The sequence below is a fragment of the Adiantum capillus-veneris genome, chromosome 6 (genome assembly GCF_014529385.1).
Source record: "Adiantum capillus-veneris isolate H3 chromosome 6, ASM1452938v2, whole genome shotgun sequence".
In the NCBI taxonomy this organism is placed as follows: domain Eukaryota; kingdom Viridiplantae; phylum Streptophyta; class Polypodiopsida; order Polypodiales; family Pteridaceae; genus Adiantum; species Adiantum capillus-veneris.
Genome location: NC_140936.1, coordinates 111,755,302 through 111,773,642, shown reverse-complemented (window position 1 = coordinate 111,773,642; position 18,341 = coordinate 111,755,302). Strand labels below are relative to the sequence as shown.

The following is an 18,341-nucleotide window of genomic DNA, read 5'->3' as shown; positions in this document are numbered from 1 at the left end:
CACAGGAGTGGAGCACTGAGAGAGCGGAGTGTTGGGAGCTCATCAGCGGCCTAGCTCTCTGGTTCATCTGGCGGGCCCGTTGTTTCCGCATCTTTGAGGCTCGCCTTGTACCACCAGCAGAGACTGTTCGTGACTTTTGGCTAGAGCTGATCCATACTCTCAGAGGACAGCTTGAGGGACTACAGGGCAGCTCCGACCGCATGCGGGAGCGCCGCGAGGCTTTCCTTCGTCTCTGGCGCCCTGGGCCGTTTTACTCCATGGTCCAGGGGGTGCTCAGATGGCACTAATGTCCACCTGTGTGGCTTTTCCCTCCTCCCATCTCTTGATTTAGCCCCATTGTATATATGTTGTTTTTTCATTGGGAGAGTCTCCCCATCATGTTTGTTGTAGCCCTCTCTTGAAGAGGTGGATGTAGCCCTATGGGCAACTTTCATTAACTAATAAAGGATCTTTTTCTCGGAAAAAAAAAATAGTATCTCTATTACTGAGGAGAAGTCTATACAAGCACTTGAGCCAAACGTATTACCACGTTCGTTCTAGAATAAGACTTGATGGTTCCCGGAAGCCTCAGCTTCCTATTCCTAGGGCAAAACCCTATTCCAAGGAACTTCCATTCCTTATTCCTAATCCTTGAGAACCAAGGTTCTCGCTTCTACCTTCCAGACTCAGGGCATGACATCCCTGCAACTCTCTTTTCCAACTCTGTTTCCAGAGTCCTCTTCCCGCAGAACAACTCTGCTTTCCCGGACACGAAGTCCTTACTTGGCAATCCCAACTTCCGGATCACAACTTGAGAGACTACCTCTCTCCGATCCGTGGATCTACTTCCCAAACTCGAGTACGAAACCCTTGGGCTGATCTGGCTCTAGTTCCTCAGAGCGCTTTTCTCCTGCAGAGGCTCATGCTTTCCTCTGCTCCTACTCCCTCACGCAGAGGAAGTACACCTACAATCAAATACTCAAAGATCATAACATGAAAATCGTTACCTTCAAAGTCTCTCGACGTTCGAAACGCAACGCGGTTTTCGAAAAGCAATTCCTCGAAAGAGATCTCTACATAGAAAATCCTTTCTTCCAATCCTACACACAAAAGAGGTGTGTTCTCGGGTTCCTTCTCGTAAATCAGCCCGTCTACAACGTTTATGGTCTGAAAACAGAGAAAAACAGCAGCTTGTCGCGATGGAAACACGCTCGGTAGGCACTTCTTCGCGAGGGAGTTCGCGCACTGGGTCTTGGCGACATCGGATACACATGGGACAGTCATGGGCATCACCGGCAAACGTCTTCTTTGCGGGTGAACTCTGCAGCAACATCTCCTTCTTGCAAAAACTGATCCTCTCTTTTGAGTGAGGGCATGTGATGCTTTTCTAGCTCCTGGCCACGGCATGAATAGCAGAGCATTCGCTGCTCGCATAGAGATCGCGGCCGTTTTTTCGTTTTTTCTTTTTCTTTTTCTTTTTCTTGCGTTGTTCCGCCAAAAAAAGAGAGAGAAAAAAACACTGGCTGATCTCTTGCCTTATTTATCATATGGCTGCCCACTTACTAAGTGGGCAGCCGGTCACCTTAAAAAATAGTCTGAATCTGTCCAAAAACTCAATAAACCCTTATAAGTTAAAACAATGCTTTCACAGCACTTTCCAAGCGTCCCTGGATGCAATCACATGCACAGTTGCAATGCAGCCATAGATTTCCTCAACTTCGTCGCGGGAAAGCATCTGCTTTCCCGAAAAGCAATCCCGCTTTCTCAAAAAGCATTTGTTTTTCCTCAAAGTTTCCTATGAACCCATCTTCATTCAAGTGCTTGCTTTTCCTAGTGCACGATACCAACACAGTTCGGAATTTCCTCCTAACTATGGATATTCCCTTTCCGATGCACTCATCACCCACCTTGTGACGCATCAGGAATACGCATCACCTAGTCCTTTCCTACCGAACTTACGGTACAATCTCCTTTGCGATGCTCTCTGTCACCCATCCTATGACGCATCAGAGATGTCCGTTCCCGGATGGTCGAATACTTCTTTCCAATGCTCCATGTCACCCATCCGATGTGACGCATAAGAAGCACCCGTTCCTGGTGGCCTTACAAATATTCCCTTTCACAGTGCTTCCCGTCATTACTCTAAATGACGCACTAGGAATACTCCGTACTCGGATGTCTCCGGTGAGAAAAACCCTCTCGCTTAAAATTCCAATAATTCATTTAGAATTATTTTTCCTTGGTGTTCCAAGCGAGAAAACCCTCTCACTTATAAATCTCATAATTCATTTAATATTATTTTTCTGTCAGATAAAGCCAATTTAGCAACAACAGTACCCGTCTCGCAGACCTCCCCATCTTCGACATAGACCAGCAGTACTTGTCGTCGACATCATCGTCTTCGACATAGACCAGCAGTACCCGTCGCAGACATCCCCATCTTTGACATAGACCAGTAGTACTCGTCGTCGACATCGTCTTCGACATAGAACCTCCGTGTACCCCTTCAGTACCCAGTACCCAGCATCAGTATTGTCAGTATCCATTAGCATTAACATCTCAGCACTTAGTCATTGTAGTAGCATTTGTGCAAGAATAAAGAAAGTACTTGCTCTGGCAACAGAGCAAGGAGGCCCTTGAGGGTTGGGACCCGACTTCCCTGTGTCGTCTCTTTTCTCTCTTTCGTCTCTCTCTATCATTCAATTCAGTTCAATTCTTTCAAGTGAAGTAAAGTGTCCCTTGTTTTTGTGTGCGGAGTACTAGATCCAAGTAAAATCCTTATTCTCTTCCCCTGCACCTGACATAGGAAGTGTTCAAGCAACCTTGTGAGCCTGTACACGGGCCATGCATGTCCAGGCACTTAGAGTAGCTGCGTACCCTCTAATTGCGCAACCCGAGATTATCAACATCATGACCCAATACCTAGCATGAGCATTCTCACGACTACATATGAAACACCTCATAGAAGGACGTTTATTTTAATAAGTGACTTTATTCCAGAATCGCGGGGCATCCTTATAGCTGCTCGACCCGGCATATTTTGGCTATATAACGAGGCCCAGGGCGCTCAGTAGAAGCAGGACACGAGGAGGTCGGTCGTCTACTGCACCTCAGGCATCCTAGCATTTTCTCAAGGAGAACCAACGTTTTCAGCAAGGAGAACCAACGTTTTCAGCAAGGAGAACTAACGTTTTCAGTTTTCAGCCCTTAGCCTCGTGAGAACCCGTAGTATCCATTGCAGATCCTCGCCGTCACGACCCTAGCACCCATTTCAGCCTAGTGTTTTCAGTTTTCAGCACACGCCATCCAACGTTTTGCAGATTCAGCCGAAATCAGCCAGCGTTTTCTTGTTTTCAGCCATAAGCAGTCAGTGTTTTGCATTCTCAGCCCTTGCCGGCCTCCGCGGTAGCAGAGCAGCCCTTGCCTCGCAAGAGAAGCAGATCCACAACCTCGGATCTTAGCAATCTCAGATTTCAGCCTTGACACCGTCATCGTCGTCGTTGACATCGTCGTCGTCAAGTGCCACAACATCTAGAAGCATTGTACCAGACTTTGTGCAATCTAAAGCAAATACCTCTCTAGCAATAGAGAGGGGGGTTTGGGACCCCATCTGGTGTCGTCTCTTCTCTCTCTCTCTAGCACTCTCTTGCACTCTCACTCAGTTTGCATTCCACTCTCTTGTTTTGGTCATTGCAGATTCTCTTGTCAAGTCAAGGAAGGCTCTCCCTTCCCGTCAGTAAAAGGAACCTTTAGCACCCTACTGATTACTCATCCTTAGCCATACACCATCATTCACTTCCGCTGCACATTACAGCCTCACCGGACTTCGAATCCGAACCTGACTTCTTCATCAATTTCTCCAAATATGCTCTTGTTCTCCACACTTATGAATATCACCTCCTTCTTGGATCTCTCAACAGTTACAAGTATCATCCTTTTGTGCCTTTTGCTTATGCTTTCACTTGTTGGAAAACTCTCCACACAAGGCCTATGAGCCCCCCTGCCTGAAGAATCACCTGCTCCGTCTCTTGCATTTTCCTAACGTGATCCTTCATGGACTTCAACTATCCACGGAATGGCCGTTTTAAGTCTCCTTTCCCCGTTCCCGTTTCAACTTCCCATTCTAAATTGTCGTTCCATGTTTCAGACGTGAGTATCCGTAGCAAGGAATGGTGTTTCATACCCGAGTTGTTCCCCGTCCCGAGAAACTAAGTACGCAATTGTACCTCTAGGTGAGCTCTCTTCATAGGCATCATCCTATTGTAAACTTGCTCCAAGTGGTTCGAGATAGCCAGCCAACATTAGTCATTCTCCAAATAAGTCCACGTGCCTGCTACATACATATTAGGAAGATAAAGGACGGGATCTTTGCATTAAGCTAACCCCAAGCCTTGCGCACGCGCGCAGAGAGAGAGAGAGAGAGAGAACAGATGGGACAAGCCCTGCAATGGCACACTCTACAACAGAACATGAATACAAGGCACTACATCTCTGCATGATGGGGACGCCTCCCCCTGCTATATATGGATGCACCAAGGCTGCCCAACCCACTCAAATACCCCACGACCTCTAAATTGGGGGAATACCGAGGGTCACGACTCATAGCCTAAAATGCACACTCTACAAGTGGCATCATTATTGACCAGGCTTGACAATAACGGGTAAAGGAACGCTACCAAAGGGCCAAGACCTGTAGACACCAGAAGGACCTCAGAATGCTGGGTATACCCACAAAGAAGCCCTCTCTCCCTAGATCTAGGTAGGAAATGCAGGAGATGACGTCCAAAACTAACACCCCTAATTTATCCATAAAGCAACGCTTCCCTTGACTTTCTTGACCAGTACTGACCAGGCTTGACAATAACGGGTAAAGGAACGCTACCAAAGGGCCAAGACCTCTAGACACCAGAAGGACCTCAAAACGCTGGGCATACACACAAAGAACCCCACTCTCCCTAGATCTAGGCAGGAAACCAAGGAGATGACGTCCAAAACTAACACCCCTAATTTATCCGTAAAGCAATGCTTGTTTGATCCAAGAACTCAAGAAAGTGCAAGGGAAGCTTGTAGCCACTAAGCAATTTTTTTGCATTTTGGGCCCACAGACATAGCGCTCCATCCCCGTCTTCGTTACAACACCTCATATCAACCTCTTTCAATTGTTGTCGTTGTATATTCGATCAATCACCCCGTCCATTTCGAGTCCCAGCTACCATTTTACATTTGTTCATTTAGTCTTATGGGGATGACAGAGAAGATATCACAGATGTACATTGATATGTCTCATAGGCTTAGTTCCACCTCTAGAAGACGTTAATAAAATATCTCTCTCTCTCCCTCTCTCTCTCTCTCTCTCTCTCTCTCTCTCTCTCTCTCTCTCTCACACACAAATAAATAATGCAGGAACAAAGTTTCACCTGCACCCACTATGGTCGATATGGAGCCTACAAAACCATACACTTCAGCTGGCTTGGCACCTTGCTTGCTCCGATCTCCCTCCCCTTCTCCTACGATAAAAATAGAGGCTCTCTCTCTTGACACCGAGAGAGCTGGTCGAGGGCTCGCGACAGAAGAAGAAGAGTCAACCGCCATCAACTAAGTTTAAACAACAAACCTGTCTCAGCAACTATGTTCAAGCTTGCTTATAGGGGAAATTACCAAAATACCCCTCTATTTTGTGGAAATTCTCAAAATACCTTTCAAATTTCCAAAATTCCCAAAATACGCTTGTATTTATTTTGGTTAGATTGTTCAAGATTTTCTAATCTTTATTCCTTTTTGACAATTGAGATCCATTTTGGAGTGCTTAGCATGTAATTTGTCACAAATTACCTCGCACAAAAGGCAATTATGAGACTATCAAAATTCTAGTTTTATCATCTTGTATTGATAGACATTCAGTCTTCTTATAAAAAGCTATAAATTTTTCTATATTTGAAGAAATTTAATCTCACAACTAGGGGTATTTTGGAAAATTTGGAAAATTTGAAGGGCATTTTGGGAATTTATGACAAAATATAGGAAGGTACTTTGGGAATTTTTAAAATTTGAGGGGTATTTTGAGAAATTTTGCAAATTAGAGGGGTATTTTGGTAATTTTCCCTTGTTTATATTAGAACTTGTGTGTGTGTGTGTGTGTGTGTGTAGCTGTTTAATTTTAGATAATAAGACATAATTGAACTTTTACATTCAAAAGACAACTGGCAATGGAATAAAGAATAGATACGTACATAAACAACTCATTATTAGAATCAGTTAAGTACAATGTTTGTAAGGAAGAGGTCCCCTTCCAGTATACAGATAGTAAAAGAACTTCCCAAGTCATAAGTGAGTATTCCATCCAATGTAGGTCAGTTTTCCCAAAGTCAAAAAAACTTTTGAAGATAAGATAGAGTCCTTACCTGCATCCATCCAAACAAGACATCAGATATGTTAGCCTTGGATGTGTATTATAGGTATCAATGGACTATACCAATTGTTATCCATGTCCATCTTACAAACTTTTTTTTCTTTTAACAAACTTATTAATTTATGTGTAAAAAATGTTCTTCTTTTCTCTTTTTTTAAAAACCCAAGATTCTAGCAAAAACATTATTTATTCTGATTAGAAGGCCACCACCCCTTCTAATCCAAGTGTCATAATCCCCCATCACAATATCCTTCAAGATTAATGAAACTCCACCATATCAATAACTAAAAGAAGCTATAAAAAATTCCATTTATAGTTCAAAAAAGTGTCAAGCTTGTTTATGTTTGTTTAGGTCAAATAAAGTTTATACTCATCACGGTACATAGAATCCAAAACTTCCCTTAGTTAGTATATCCTATACCTTATATATCTCCCAGCATACCCAGTGGTAAGGAGCCCTTGCAGTATTAAGCCAGTCCTCATTTTAAACCATGAAGTTTAGAGAAATAAGTGTCATTATGGTATTCATTTCCAACTTTACCTGTCTTTGTGATACAAAGTACTGTAATACCTTAACAAGACAACCAATAATGAAATAGGCCCAGTATTTGTAAGCATTCGGACAATAATCCAAAAACCAAAAACTAAAAAAACCGTCCACTACCCATATGCAGCCAGTGGGCCAGGCCTCCCAAAATTTTACCATAAGCCAGAACAGAGCGTTCATTTGTAACCAGTATCGATTCTAAAACAAGAAGATAACCGGCACCATATTATTCCTATGCCAAGCCAAGGGGCACATACCATATACCCACATATTATGGTGCAGAAAATAATGTAGTCCAAAAATCGGTCCCCCAGTGTATACTTATCTCAATTGGTAGAGGTTCCTTAGTATGAGAAAAGGTGTTATTAAGCAGCAGGTGCTTGATTTGTTTAAGAATTTACACCCGCCAAGCGAATGCAACAGAAGTACTTGTCTATCTCACCAAAAATTACCTAGTCGGGCCAACCATTCCCACAAACCATAATAATCAGTGCGCAATACGTCAGAACCGTACTCCTCATATTCACACAGCCCACCCGATGGGTCTTACCAGGTTTTTATATTGACAGTGATCCATTAAGTCATGCTTATGAGATAATATCAAGCCAATCCCAAACAACACCTGCTCATGCAATTACCTTATTAAAGTCAGTCAAGTAACGAACCAGTACAGCATTGGTTAGCACCCGGGGAAAAAACACCCTTTTAATCCTTTATGAGAAAACTGTTAATACTCGTGCATAGTAGGTTACAGCAAGTCTATCCTAGGCTAAGTAAGCCAAGTGATACCAACCCCAATTTTCATTTTCCACTACTAGTGGATGTAAAGTGGCAATTTTTACCGACCATCCTTAACACCATTTACCATGCTTAGTAAAAAACAAACACATAGTGAGGATTCGTATGAAGCCGGGCCAATCATCCCCACAGTAGGTTAAAGCAAGTGTAACCTAGGCCAAGCCAGCCAAGCGGCAACAACCCCAAGTATCAATTTCCACTACCAATGGATGTAAAGTGACAATATTAACCAACCATCCAATTTCTAGCCATATTTACCATGCTGAGTAAAAACCACACATAGTGAGCTAATGCATAAGGCGGACGATGCCATACCATTCTTACAGTAAAATCATCAGTTTGTACAAAAAAGTTTATGATAGTTAAGCAGAGTAACCAACCATCCCCTTTTTTATAACCCTGCAACAAAAATAAAAGAGGCCAAGAGACCAGACCTGCGTATTAGAAGCGGTGAGTTCCATGCTTCAACATCAAGACACAACAGAGTTTACACTAGGCTCAGTAACAACCAAGCAAAGCTAAGTGAGGGCCTGAGAAGTGCCCTCACCTCTTTTTATAGAGAAAGGATGGAGTGGGCCCGCCAGATCCTGGTTTGAGTACAATCGCCATGAGTGAACAGACAGCATTACACAATGGTGAGGCCGCCTATGATTTGCATAGAGAGCCACTGCGCCATCACGACAAATAGATGGTAATAGGGTAGTAAAAAACCCTTTAGGTAAAAACCCTATGTGTAGATAATATATACGGGCTTAGTCCCATGGTGAGGTGGTGAAAACCCCAAAAAAGACTTATAACTTAAGTCCCATTGTGTGTGTGTGTGTGTGTGTGTGTGTGTGTGTGTGTGTGTGTGTGTGTGTGTGTGTGTCCGCCCTTACCCATGCGCCATACACAATGGGTTGGTAGTAGGCCCATTGTGTATGAGCCTACTACCATATAAGAGAAATGATTTTATCCTGGTTAAAGTGTAACCACCCAGGCCAACTATGTCGGGTGAGAGATTGCTTAATAATGTTCCACACCTGGTTCCTATTGAACCTGTTAAATGCAATACTTTTTTATTAGTAACATAACATCCTCCCAGGCAAGAAAAAGATCAGAGGAAGAATAGCAAATTAGATGTAGTAGGCTGATACATGAGCTAATAGCAGCCTTGTGAGGCCTATTGCTATTCTTTTTTATGAATTCCACTAGTGGTAGTTTCAAGATATCTCTTTTCCAAACAAATCGAAGATTGTATCCACCGACAGTCGAAACCAGAAGAGAGATAGAAAGGTTAAGGAATTGAACTGGTGTGCAAAAAGGCCCATTGGGTGTAATGATCTCATGTAAAGATGTGGGTTCAATTTTAAGGCTGTGAGAATATATTAGACAAATTTCTTTGAGGAAGTCTCTATTGTTGACACTTAGTAAGTCATCCATATATCTATAGGAATTTCTGAACTGTGAAAGATTATTACTGCAAGATTCCATGGCTTTGAGGAGCCAATTGTATTCAAAGAAAGCAAGGTAAATATTACACATAAGTGGAGAACAAGAGAATCCCATGGGGATGCCTAGGCATTGGTTGAAGCAAAAACCACCAGAAACTATAGTGCAGTTACAAAGTAGCCAAGAGATGAAAGAGCAAAGCTTTGCTTCATTGAAGTGTAGTGAGTGTAAGGAGTGGGTTTTTTTTATCCACCTAGGTTTTTTGCAAAGAGAGATGTAAAAAAGTTTCCTCTTTCTAGCATTGGAGAAAGCCATTTTAATTACTTTGGCAAGGGTGGTCTTAAGGCCAAGATCCCCATCGAGGGGAATGTTTTCGTAACATTGTGAAATGTCTGTAGTGAAAATGTGGAAGATTTGTTGTGGAAGGTTACGCGAGACTTCAGTAAAGTTGCTTGTAAGCCAAAAGGGGTTGTACAGAATATGAAAGAAGTCACAACAGACTTTCTCCTTGTGTTAGTGGCACAAATAAGTTCAAATTCGTATAGTATAAGGTCAAGGCATAGCATAATATCCTTGGTGAAAGAAGTAAAGATACCATTGGAAGCATCAGATATCCATCTGAACTTATGCTTATGGATTTTATAGGTGGGAAATAGTACATGTAGCTTAGTGTTCTGTACAGGGTAGCCTAGATTCCCTAAGTATTTTGAGATATTATCGGTCACAGTTTGTAGTGAAGAGTTAATACTACAGAATTCCTTTCCAGATACACGATCGCAGGCAGCCTTCCAAGTAAGGTATTTGCAAAAAAGAGTGGGACAGTTAGAGCTTTTGTCAAGCCCGACTTTTGCTCCATATTTCCTAGATTTTTGAAGAGGCGTTTTGCTCCACTATGGGATTGTCGATTCAACTAAACGAACCCCCAAACCCACCACTAGGAGACCTAGCTCTATGGATGGGTTCAGATGACCCAGTGGCACAAAAGGGGACAAGGGCCATGTGCATGCGTGGCATAGCTCCATTGGGCTAAAGAAATGACTTCTTTCTAGACCCACCATGGAATTGGGCGACACCTCCCCTTAGAAGATGAACTTGGGTGCTCCTAGTTAGCATGAACAACGGGCGAGAATTTTGAACATTGGCCTTTGCACTGGTCTTGCCTTCAACGTAAACAGGAGCTTGTAGCTGATTGACTGTTGATCTGGCGCGTACTTTCTGCTTTTCCAGATGCTACAATCTCGTGTGAATATAAGGGGGGTGGGAGGCAGGGCCGAAAATTGAAGACCTCTCGTAGAATTTCATTTGGAAGACCAAAATGAAAGTTGATCTTCTGGTTTGAAACCTCTAGGTGATGGTTTGTTTTCACACAACTCCCCCGAACAATTTTAACCTTTGGGAGGCCTAATGCCTATTACCCACTACCCATTTTACACTATAGGTTGCCCATGGTATGTGTGAAACTTACTCGCTTGTAGGTCCAAACTTATATCAATGCAAGTTGTGGGTAAAATATTCCTAGTGTGAGTGGTGGTAAGAATTAATTCATGAAGACTTAGGCACGAGCTGGGTCTTCCAATGTGGAAGACAAAAAATGCAGGTGAGTAAACTATTCCTAGTAGTGTGAGTGGTGGTAAGAATTAGTGCAAGAAGACTTAGGCCCGAGCTGGTTCTTCCAGTGTGGAAGACCAAAAATGCAAGTGGGCTTTCACTTGCTAACCAAAAACTTTTAAAGACTTCTACAACAACTCTAGAAGCTCATGATTACTTGAGAAGACTTCAAATTTCAGCACTGGATTGGGAGAACCTTGAGAGAGCGGTGAGTACTTCCATTTGAACCTGCCCTAAGCTCCCTAACGGTTTTGGGGAGGATGACAACTTGACCTTGCTACACACACCTCTGGTACCCAAATTTTGGTGTTCACTGCTTGTGCAAAACTCCTTGCTGTTTCGCACTAGGGGTGAACGGGTGGCATACCCGAGGGCCGAGAGGCTAAGAGTTAAGAAGAGCGCGCGCGCGTACACACACACACACACACACACACTGTGGGACTTAAGTTATAAGTTTTGTTTGGGGTTTTCACCACCTCACCATGGGACTAACCCCGTATATATTATCTACGGTAAGGGAAAGTAAACCTCACCACAATTTTTTGAAATATTGTAGACTCTTGCTCTCTCACAAGGATTGGAATTGACCTCGGAGCCCCTCTCAGTGGCCACATCTCTTGTACTCAGATGTATTAACAGCTTGGATGCCTCTCAACTAATATATGACTTGGCTCTTACCTCTGACAAGAAATTGTTTGTCTTACATATGTTGTCTTTTAATGAGTGGGTCATGATTTTGGCTACTTTGGATAAAGATTCCATGGAAGGGGTTAATTTAATTTCTCAATACATAGCCCAGCTTCCCCTACTATCCTCACAATACCAACAAGAGCTTGCCCTATTTTCTTCCTCTGGTGCTGAGTTGTCTAACTTTCTAAGGAAGTTGTGCGGTCTCAATCCCTCCTTTGTCTGTACACCGACTACTCCAACTATTCCACAAACTGGTGGTATCTTTTGTCGAGATAGTGCAGCACTTGAAGCGGTCAAGGAATTTCAGAGTAATCTTTGCTCCCTTAATGACTCTAACCTTCCAGAGATGGTGCCTAAGATATCCAAAGTTTTTCTTGTCTTACCCGTTAGACAAATAGAAATTGAATCCCTTGACGTTGACCATCAGCTTTGGGTCCTGCCCAAAAAAGCTTTCTTAGCACCCATTTTGAGTGAAACATGGGTTTACCTTGCCAACCTCCCTGCCTCTACTGTGGAAGACTGCATACTCACGATTTTAAAAGAAGGACAATTTCTGGACAAAGGGGAGCTTACCAAAGCACCCTTCAACCTCAATCTCATTGACCACTCCAAATGCCCCTCCAATACCGGCCTCTACATCCGTACTAAAGGAAATATGGAATTTGTCAAGAGTAACCCAGATTTCTACACTGAATCCATCTGGAATGTCTTTCGACCTTATGTAAAATGTGCCTGCAGATTTCTTAACCGTAAAGCCTTTTGTGAATCCAACATCATGTGGTTTGATCATACCATTTGGTTTATTCCCAACCATCTGGACCTACTCTTCCCAGAACAACCTATGGATTTTCATCTCTCCCTCATTTGCTCTTGGCTAGGGGGCCAAGCTAAACAAATTGTAATTGCACAGATTGCCTTTAACATCTTCCACAGCCTTATGTTGGATATCATGAAGGAGTTAAGATCTGATGAACCTGGGATCTACTTAACAATTTATGCTAACTTTAAAGGGGTTAAGATCATAGTAACAGGGAATGGCCGTTTTCAGGTCTCCGTTCCCCGTTCCCATTCCAAGTTCCCGTTCCGAATCCCTATTCCGTGTTTCAAACGTGAGTACCCGTAACAGGGAATGGCATTTTGTTCCGCGTTCCCGTTCCCTGTTCCCGTTCCGGTTTCCAGTTCCTGGTAACCATGGTTAAGATCATCACTAGTTTACTTAAACCATGTATTGATAAAAATGACTCCCCTGCTCTTAAGAGACCCAACTCTTTGACTACCCCCAACTCCTTCACTTCCTTTCTAACACATAGCTCATCCTCCAATCGGGGAAAAGCTCGTAGCTACACTAGGGGTAGAGGTAGGATTTACCCCTAGTCTTCTAGAGAGAGAGAGAGAGAGAGAGAGAGAGAGATTTTATTAACGTCTTCTAGAGGTGGAACTCAGCCTATGAGACATATCAATGTACAACTGTGATATCTTCTCTGTTATCCCTATAAGACTAAATGAACAAATGTAAAATGGTACCTCGGACTCGAAATGGACGGGGTGATTGATCGAATATACAACGACAACAATTGAAAGAGGTTGATATCAGGTATTGTAACGAAGACGGGGATGGAGCGCTATGTCTGTGGGCTCAAAATGCAAAAAAAATTGCTTAGTGGCTACAAGCTTCCCTTGCACTTTCTTGAGTTCTTGGATCAAACAAGCATTGCTTTACGGATAAATTAGGGGTGTTAGTTTTGGACGTCATCTCCTTGATTTCCTGCCTGGATCTAGGGAGAGTGGGCTTCTTTGTATGTATGCCCAGCGTTTTGAGGTCCTTCTGGTGTCTAGAGGTCTTGGCCCTTTGGTAGCGTTCCTTTACCCGTTATTGTCAAGCCTGGTCAATACTGGTCAAGAAAGTTCAAGGGAAGCGTTGCTTTATGGATAAATTAGGGGTGTTAGTTTTGGACGTCATCTCCTGCATTTCCTACCTAGATCTAGGGAGAGAGGGCTTCTTTGTGGGTATACCCAGCGTTCTGAGGTCCTTCTGGTGTCTACAGGTCTTGGCCCTTTGGTAGCGTTCCTTGACCCGTTATTATCAAGCCTAGTCAGTACTGATGCCACTTGTAGAGTGTGCATTTTAGGCTATGAGTCATGACCCTCGGTATTCCCCCAATTTAGAGGTCGTGGGTTATTTGAGTGGGTTGGGCAGCCTTGGTGCATCCATATATAGCAGGGGGAGGCGTCCCCATCATGCAGAGATGTAGTGCCTTGTATTCATGTTCTGTTGTAGAGTGTGCCATTGCAGGGCTTGTCCCATCTGTTCTCTCTCTCTCTCTCTCTCTCTCTCTCTCTCTCTCTCTCTCTCTCTCTCTCTCTCTCTCTCTCTCTCTCTCTGCGCACGTGCGCAAGGCTTGGGGTTAGCTTAATGCAAAGATCCCGTCCTTTATCTTCCTAATATGTATGTAGCAGGCACGTGGACATATTTGGAGAATGACTAATGCTGGCGGGCTATCTCGAACCACTTGGAGCAAGTTTACAATAGGATGATGCCTATGAAGAGAGCTCACCTAGAGGTACAATTGCGTACTTAGTTACCCGGGACGGGGAACAACTACGCGTATGAAACACCATTCCTTGCTACGGATACTCACGTCTGAAACATGGAACGACAATTTAGAATGGGAAGTTGAAACGGGAACGGGGAAAGGAGACTTAAAACGGCCATTCCGTGGATAGTTGAAGTCCATGAAGGATCACGTTAGGAAAATGCAAGAGACGGAGCAGGTGATTCTTCAGGCAGGGGGCTCATAGGCCTTGTGTGGAGAGTTTTCCAACAGGTGAAAGCATAAGCAAAAGGCACAAAAGGATGCTACTTGTAACTGTTGAGAGATCCAAGAAGGAGGTGATATTCATAAGTGTGGAGAACAAGAGCATATTTGGAGAAATTGCTGTAGAAGTCAGGTTCGGATTCAAAGTCCGGTGAGGCTGTAATGTGGAGCGGAGGTGAATGATGGTGTATGCCTAAGGATGAGTAATCAGTGGGGTGCTAAAGGTTCCTTTTACTGACAGGGAGGGAGAGTGTCACCAACGTGTGACTACTATCTATCCTTTTTGTTGATTTCTTTCTTATTATCTATTTACTTTCACTTTTTGGAAGCACCCCTCGGGAAATCTAACTGCCCTGCATTGCATAGCTAGTGTGGAACTGTTCAGAGGGAGTCCAGGCCTGAGGGCAAGAGAGCACTAAGGTTGGACAAGGACTATGGTTAGCCAAGTGGAGTCATTGACTAGCCAAAGTGGAATCCTTTGCTACAGAGGCTACATTACAGTTTTGGGTGTGGCTGCAGTGTACAAAGGGGATCGGATGACCTAGAAAGATACAATGGCAACATCTCCTAAAATTTAAGGAACTGCTATTTTGGGACCTGAAAATGTGTTTGCGTCATTAGCTCCGGAATGACAAGGAGAACATTTTCTTACTCTGCCGTGAAGTCAACTGGGTAACCGGTTGGGAGATTTTTAGGCGGCAACCCCGAAACGGGAAATTGCTTGTAAATGTGCCAAGTGCCACCTTCTGGTGCACTTTCCTCATGCAACAAGAAGTGGCGCTGAATTTTACGCTGGGAGAGGCTCATTTTCAGTTCTGTCACAGGTTAAGAGCTATGGAGTGCTTGCTTTCCCTCTTATGCACAGTGCAGTGCCAAGAGTGATGCCCTGCACGCTACGCACTGCCCTCTCTCTCCCTTATGGCAGTATGTTATGCCCCACTAGTGGGCTCTTCATTTGACCAATGTACAGTTGTGTGGATTCATGCGCGATTGCCGAGGCAAGAGCCTCTTGCACAGGTACTGGATTAGCTAGCGGCTAATCCCCCGCAGGTACAGGTGATTCAGAGAGGTTTCACGCCCGAAATCTCGTCCGATTCAAAGGGCAAGTTGCCCTACAGGTGCGGGAGCTCGAGGACTTGCTACGGATGCGACTTGGCACGCGAAACGGAGCCCGAAACAGTAAATTACAGCCTGCTGTGTATTTTTTGCAGGTTTAGGGTTTTGGCCCTAAACGGACCCTAATACCCCCAGGAGGTTCGGGGACGCAAGGGGACCGCTGTACAGGTGATCTGGCGCATTTTCAGGGCTGAAAACAGAGAATTCAGCGTGCTGCAGATTCTCGCCACGTTTTGCAAAGTGCCCGTATGCGTCGGGAAAGTCAATTAATGCATGGGAATACTAACCCTGAAGGGTTCTAGTACAGTTATGCTGCCGAAATCAGGCCAGAACAGTCAAAATTCAGCCAAGGTTGTGCGGGGCAGCTTGTAAAGAACCACAGCGTTTATTCCCTCTTTTCAACAATAAAGAAATACCGTAAGGGGCGCCTAAGTTAGGGGCCAATCTGGTGTCGATCTTCTCATACAGGTGCATTCTAGCATTTGTATCCCATTCCCCTCTCTCGTGTCATTGTAGCACAGGTAGAATAGACGACTAATAATGGGTGAAAGCTAAATCAAGGTTTGAAGTAAAGTCTACCGCCCTTTTTGGATTGAACAGGCCGGTTTCATGGTTCCATCGACGGGATTAAATCACTTTTTCCTATAAAAGTGAGCCTTGGTCAGTTTGGGCTTGAAGACACAGGGGATCATAGACCAGACACAGGAAATTGCAATTATGGCTGACAGACCACATGATGTGACTAAAGAGGTTTCCTCTTCACAGGGTCAACAGACACATGAAGTGGGTGAGTCTTCAAGACCACCACAGACGGATGATGATATATTCAGGACCCAGTTGGCTACTGTTGTGGCTATGTTCACACAAGTAATGCAGAACCCGAGGTTTTTAGTCTTTCTGCAACCTCCTCTTCCATCTCAGCAAGTTGGGTCACTGGATCATACTCAAAAGCCTGTTAAGGCTCAAGCACAGGTGATTCATACTGCAAAGTCAATGGAAACACCTGTACACTTGACGGAGAACATGCAGTCTCCACAACCTATGCCTAAGGTGCCAGAACAGGTGGCTCAAATGCCAGTTTTTCAAGCTGTACCAGTTCAGCCCGCCACCTTTCAGCAGCCTATCGCTGGTTCTAATGGGCAGGGAAGCAACCTACAGGCTATGCAACAAGTCTTTCCACCACCTTCAGTACACCCTGGCTATTTTGGAGGTGGATCGGTATTCCAGAGCATGGCTGGTCATGCACTTGGGAATCAGTTTTACACGCCAGGAACAGTGTTCGGGGGTGCTCAAACGATGATGCCTAACCCCATGTACAGTGTCATGGGTATGCAACCAGGGTTTCAGAGCACTCAGGGCCAATTTGGGTGCCACAGGCAAATTTTGGTATGGCTGGAATTACAAATCAGCAGCCAAATATGGCATTTCCAGGTCCAGTTAATAGCGGCCAAGGAACACAGATGAACCCTAACAGTGTTCCCATGTTTCAGTCACTTCCATATGACAACTTAACGCCGCTGGAGAAGCCAACTCCGTACAAAGAAGGTGGCAAAGGTGTGACATTCACGACCTTTACAGTGTTTGATGACAGGAAGAAGGCTCTCTCATTCCTCCAGCAGTTTGACAAGGCCTATGCAGGGGGAAACTTTACAGAGGCTTCAAAGGTCCGCAAGGCAGCCACTTTCTTGACAGGGAATGCGGGACAATGGTGGACAACTTTATTGCTTCAAGGGCAAGCTCCGTCCACATGGATTTACTTCAAACAGATTTTGGCAGCAGCATGGTTATCTGATGACTTTGAAGCAGATGTCATGACAGAATGGCACCAGCTTAATGCTGCCACTTGCAGAAATCTGGATGACTATAATCGGAAGTTTTGGAAAGCTCTACTTCCAGTAACTTCCTATAGGTTTGTGCCATTGACAGAACAGATTGAAAAATACTGTTGTGGCCTACCCAAAGGATTGAGAAAGTACTGCACGAAGACCAAAGTCACTACTTTGACGCAGCTCATCGAGGTAGCAAACACTGGCAATGGTTTGCTCAAGGGAGAAGATTGTGAATTTAATATTGGCGTCAAGCAAGGATCAGCCAAGAAAAATTCAGTGTAGAAGCACGTTCCCAATGAGGCTCCTAAAGGGACTCAGGAGTCAGCCAGTGCAGGGAAAGATAAAGCTACGGCTGAATCAGAAAAGGGACCAGCAAAGAAATGGAAAAGACGTTTTCCTCGCAAGTCGGAAGAGCAAAAGAAGGTCCTGAGGCTAGAGAACAAATGCTTTATCTGTGAGGAGGCTGGCCACATTGCTTACAATTGTCCTACAAAGAAAAGGCCGGCTGATTCCGAAGACAAGGAAGACAAGAAAGGAAAGAAGCCCATGGCTGGTCTAGTGCCAGATATGGTGGGCGATAAGCCAAATTCAGATGCAAGTGAGCTTTGCAGGGCATGGGGAAAGGTCAAGGATCAAACAGTGCTTATCTTCTTTGATCCAGGGGCCACAGCCAACTTTATTTCCCCAGAATTGGCTTCAAAGTCGGGAATCAGACCTGAAGAGATGGGGTATACAACAGAGGCAGGTTTGGCATGTCCTGGACATACAGAGGCTGTGACACCCATCATCGGAAAGTTGCGCCTACATATCCAGTCCTATGTAGATGCTGAAGAATTTTACATCATGCCACTGGACGGATGTGATGTGTTGCTAGGTATTCCTTGGTTGTTTCGTGTACAGGGAATCATGGATGCCTACAACAAAAAGATCACTGTACAGAGCAGGGGAAAGACTCACATTCTGGTACAGTTATGCTGCCGAAATCAGGCCAGAACAGTCAAAATTCAGCCAAGGTTGTGCGGGGCAGCTTGTAAAGAACCACAGCGTTTATTCCCTCTTTTCAACAATAAAGAAATACCATAAGGGGCGCCTAAGTTAGGGGCCAATCTGGTGTCGGT

The 18,341-nt window shown here is 44.3% G+C and overlaps 1 protein-coding gene across 5 annotated transcripts in view; it reads right to left on the bottom strand.

Annotated features, from left to right (window-relative positions):
• The window catches only part of LOC147456092 (cullin-1-like), a 113,154-nt gene that overhangs the window by 62,057 nt on the left and 32,756 nt on the right, over positions 1 to 18,341 (bottom strand). For all 5 annotated transcript variants that reach the window (XR_015188428.1, XR_015188429.1, XM_086514658.1 and 2 more), the window contains exon 9: positions 5,397 to 5,574. Coding sequence is in view for 3 of the 5 variants with exons in the window: in XM_086514658.1 (XP_086370784.1) it covers positions 5,397 to 5,574 (178 nt within the window). In the remaining 2 variants the exon portion in view is untranslated. The remainder of the gene's footprint in view (positions 1 to 5,396; positions 5,575 to 18,341) is intronic.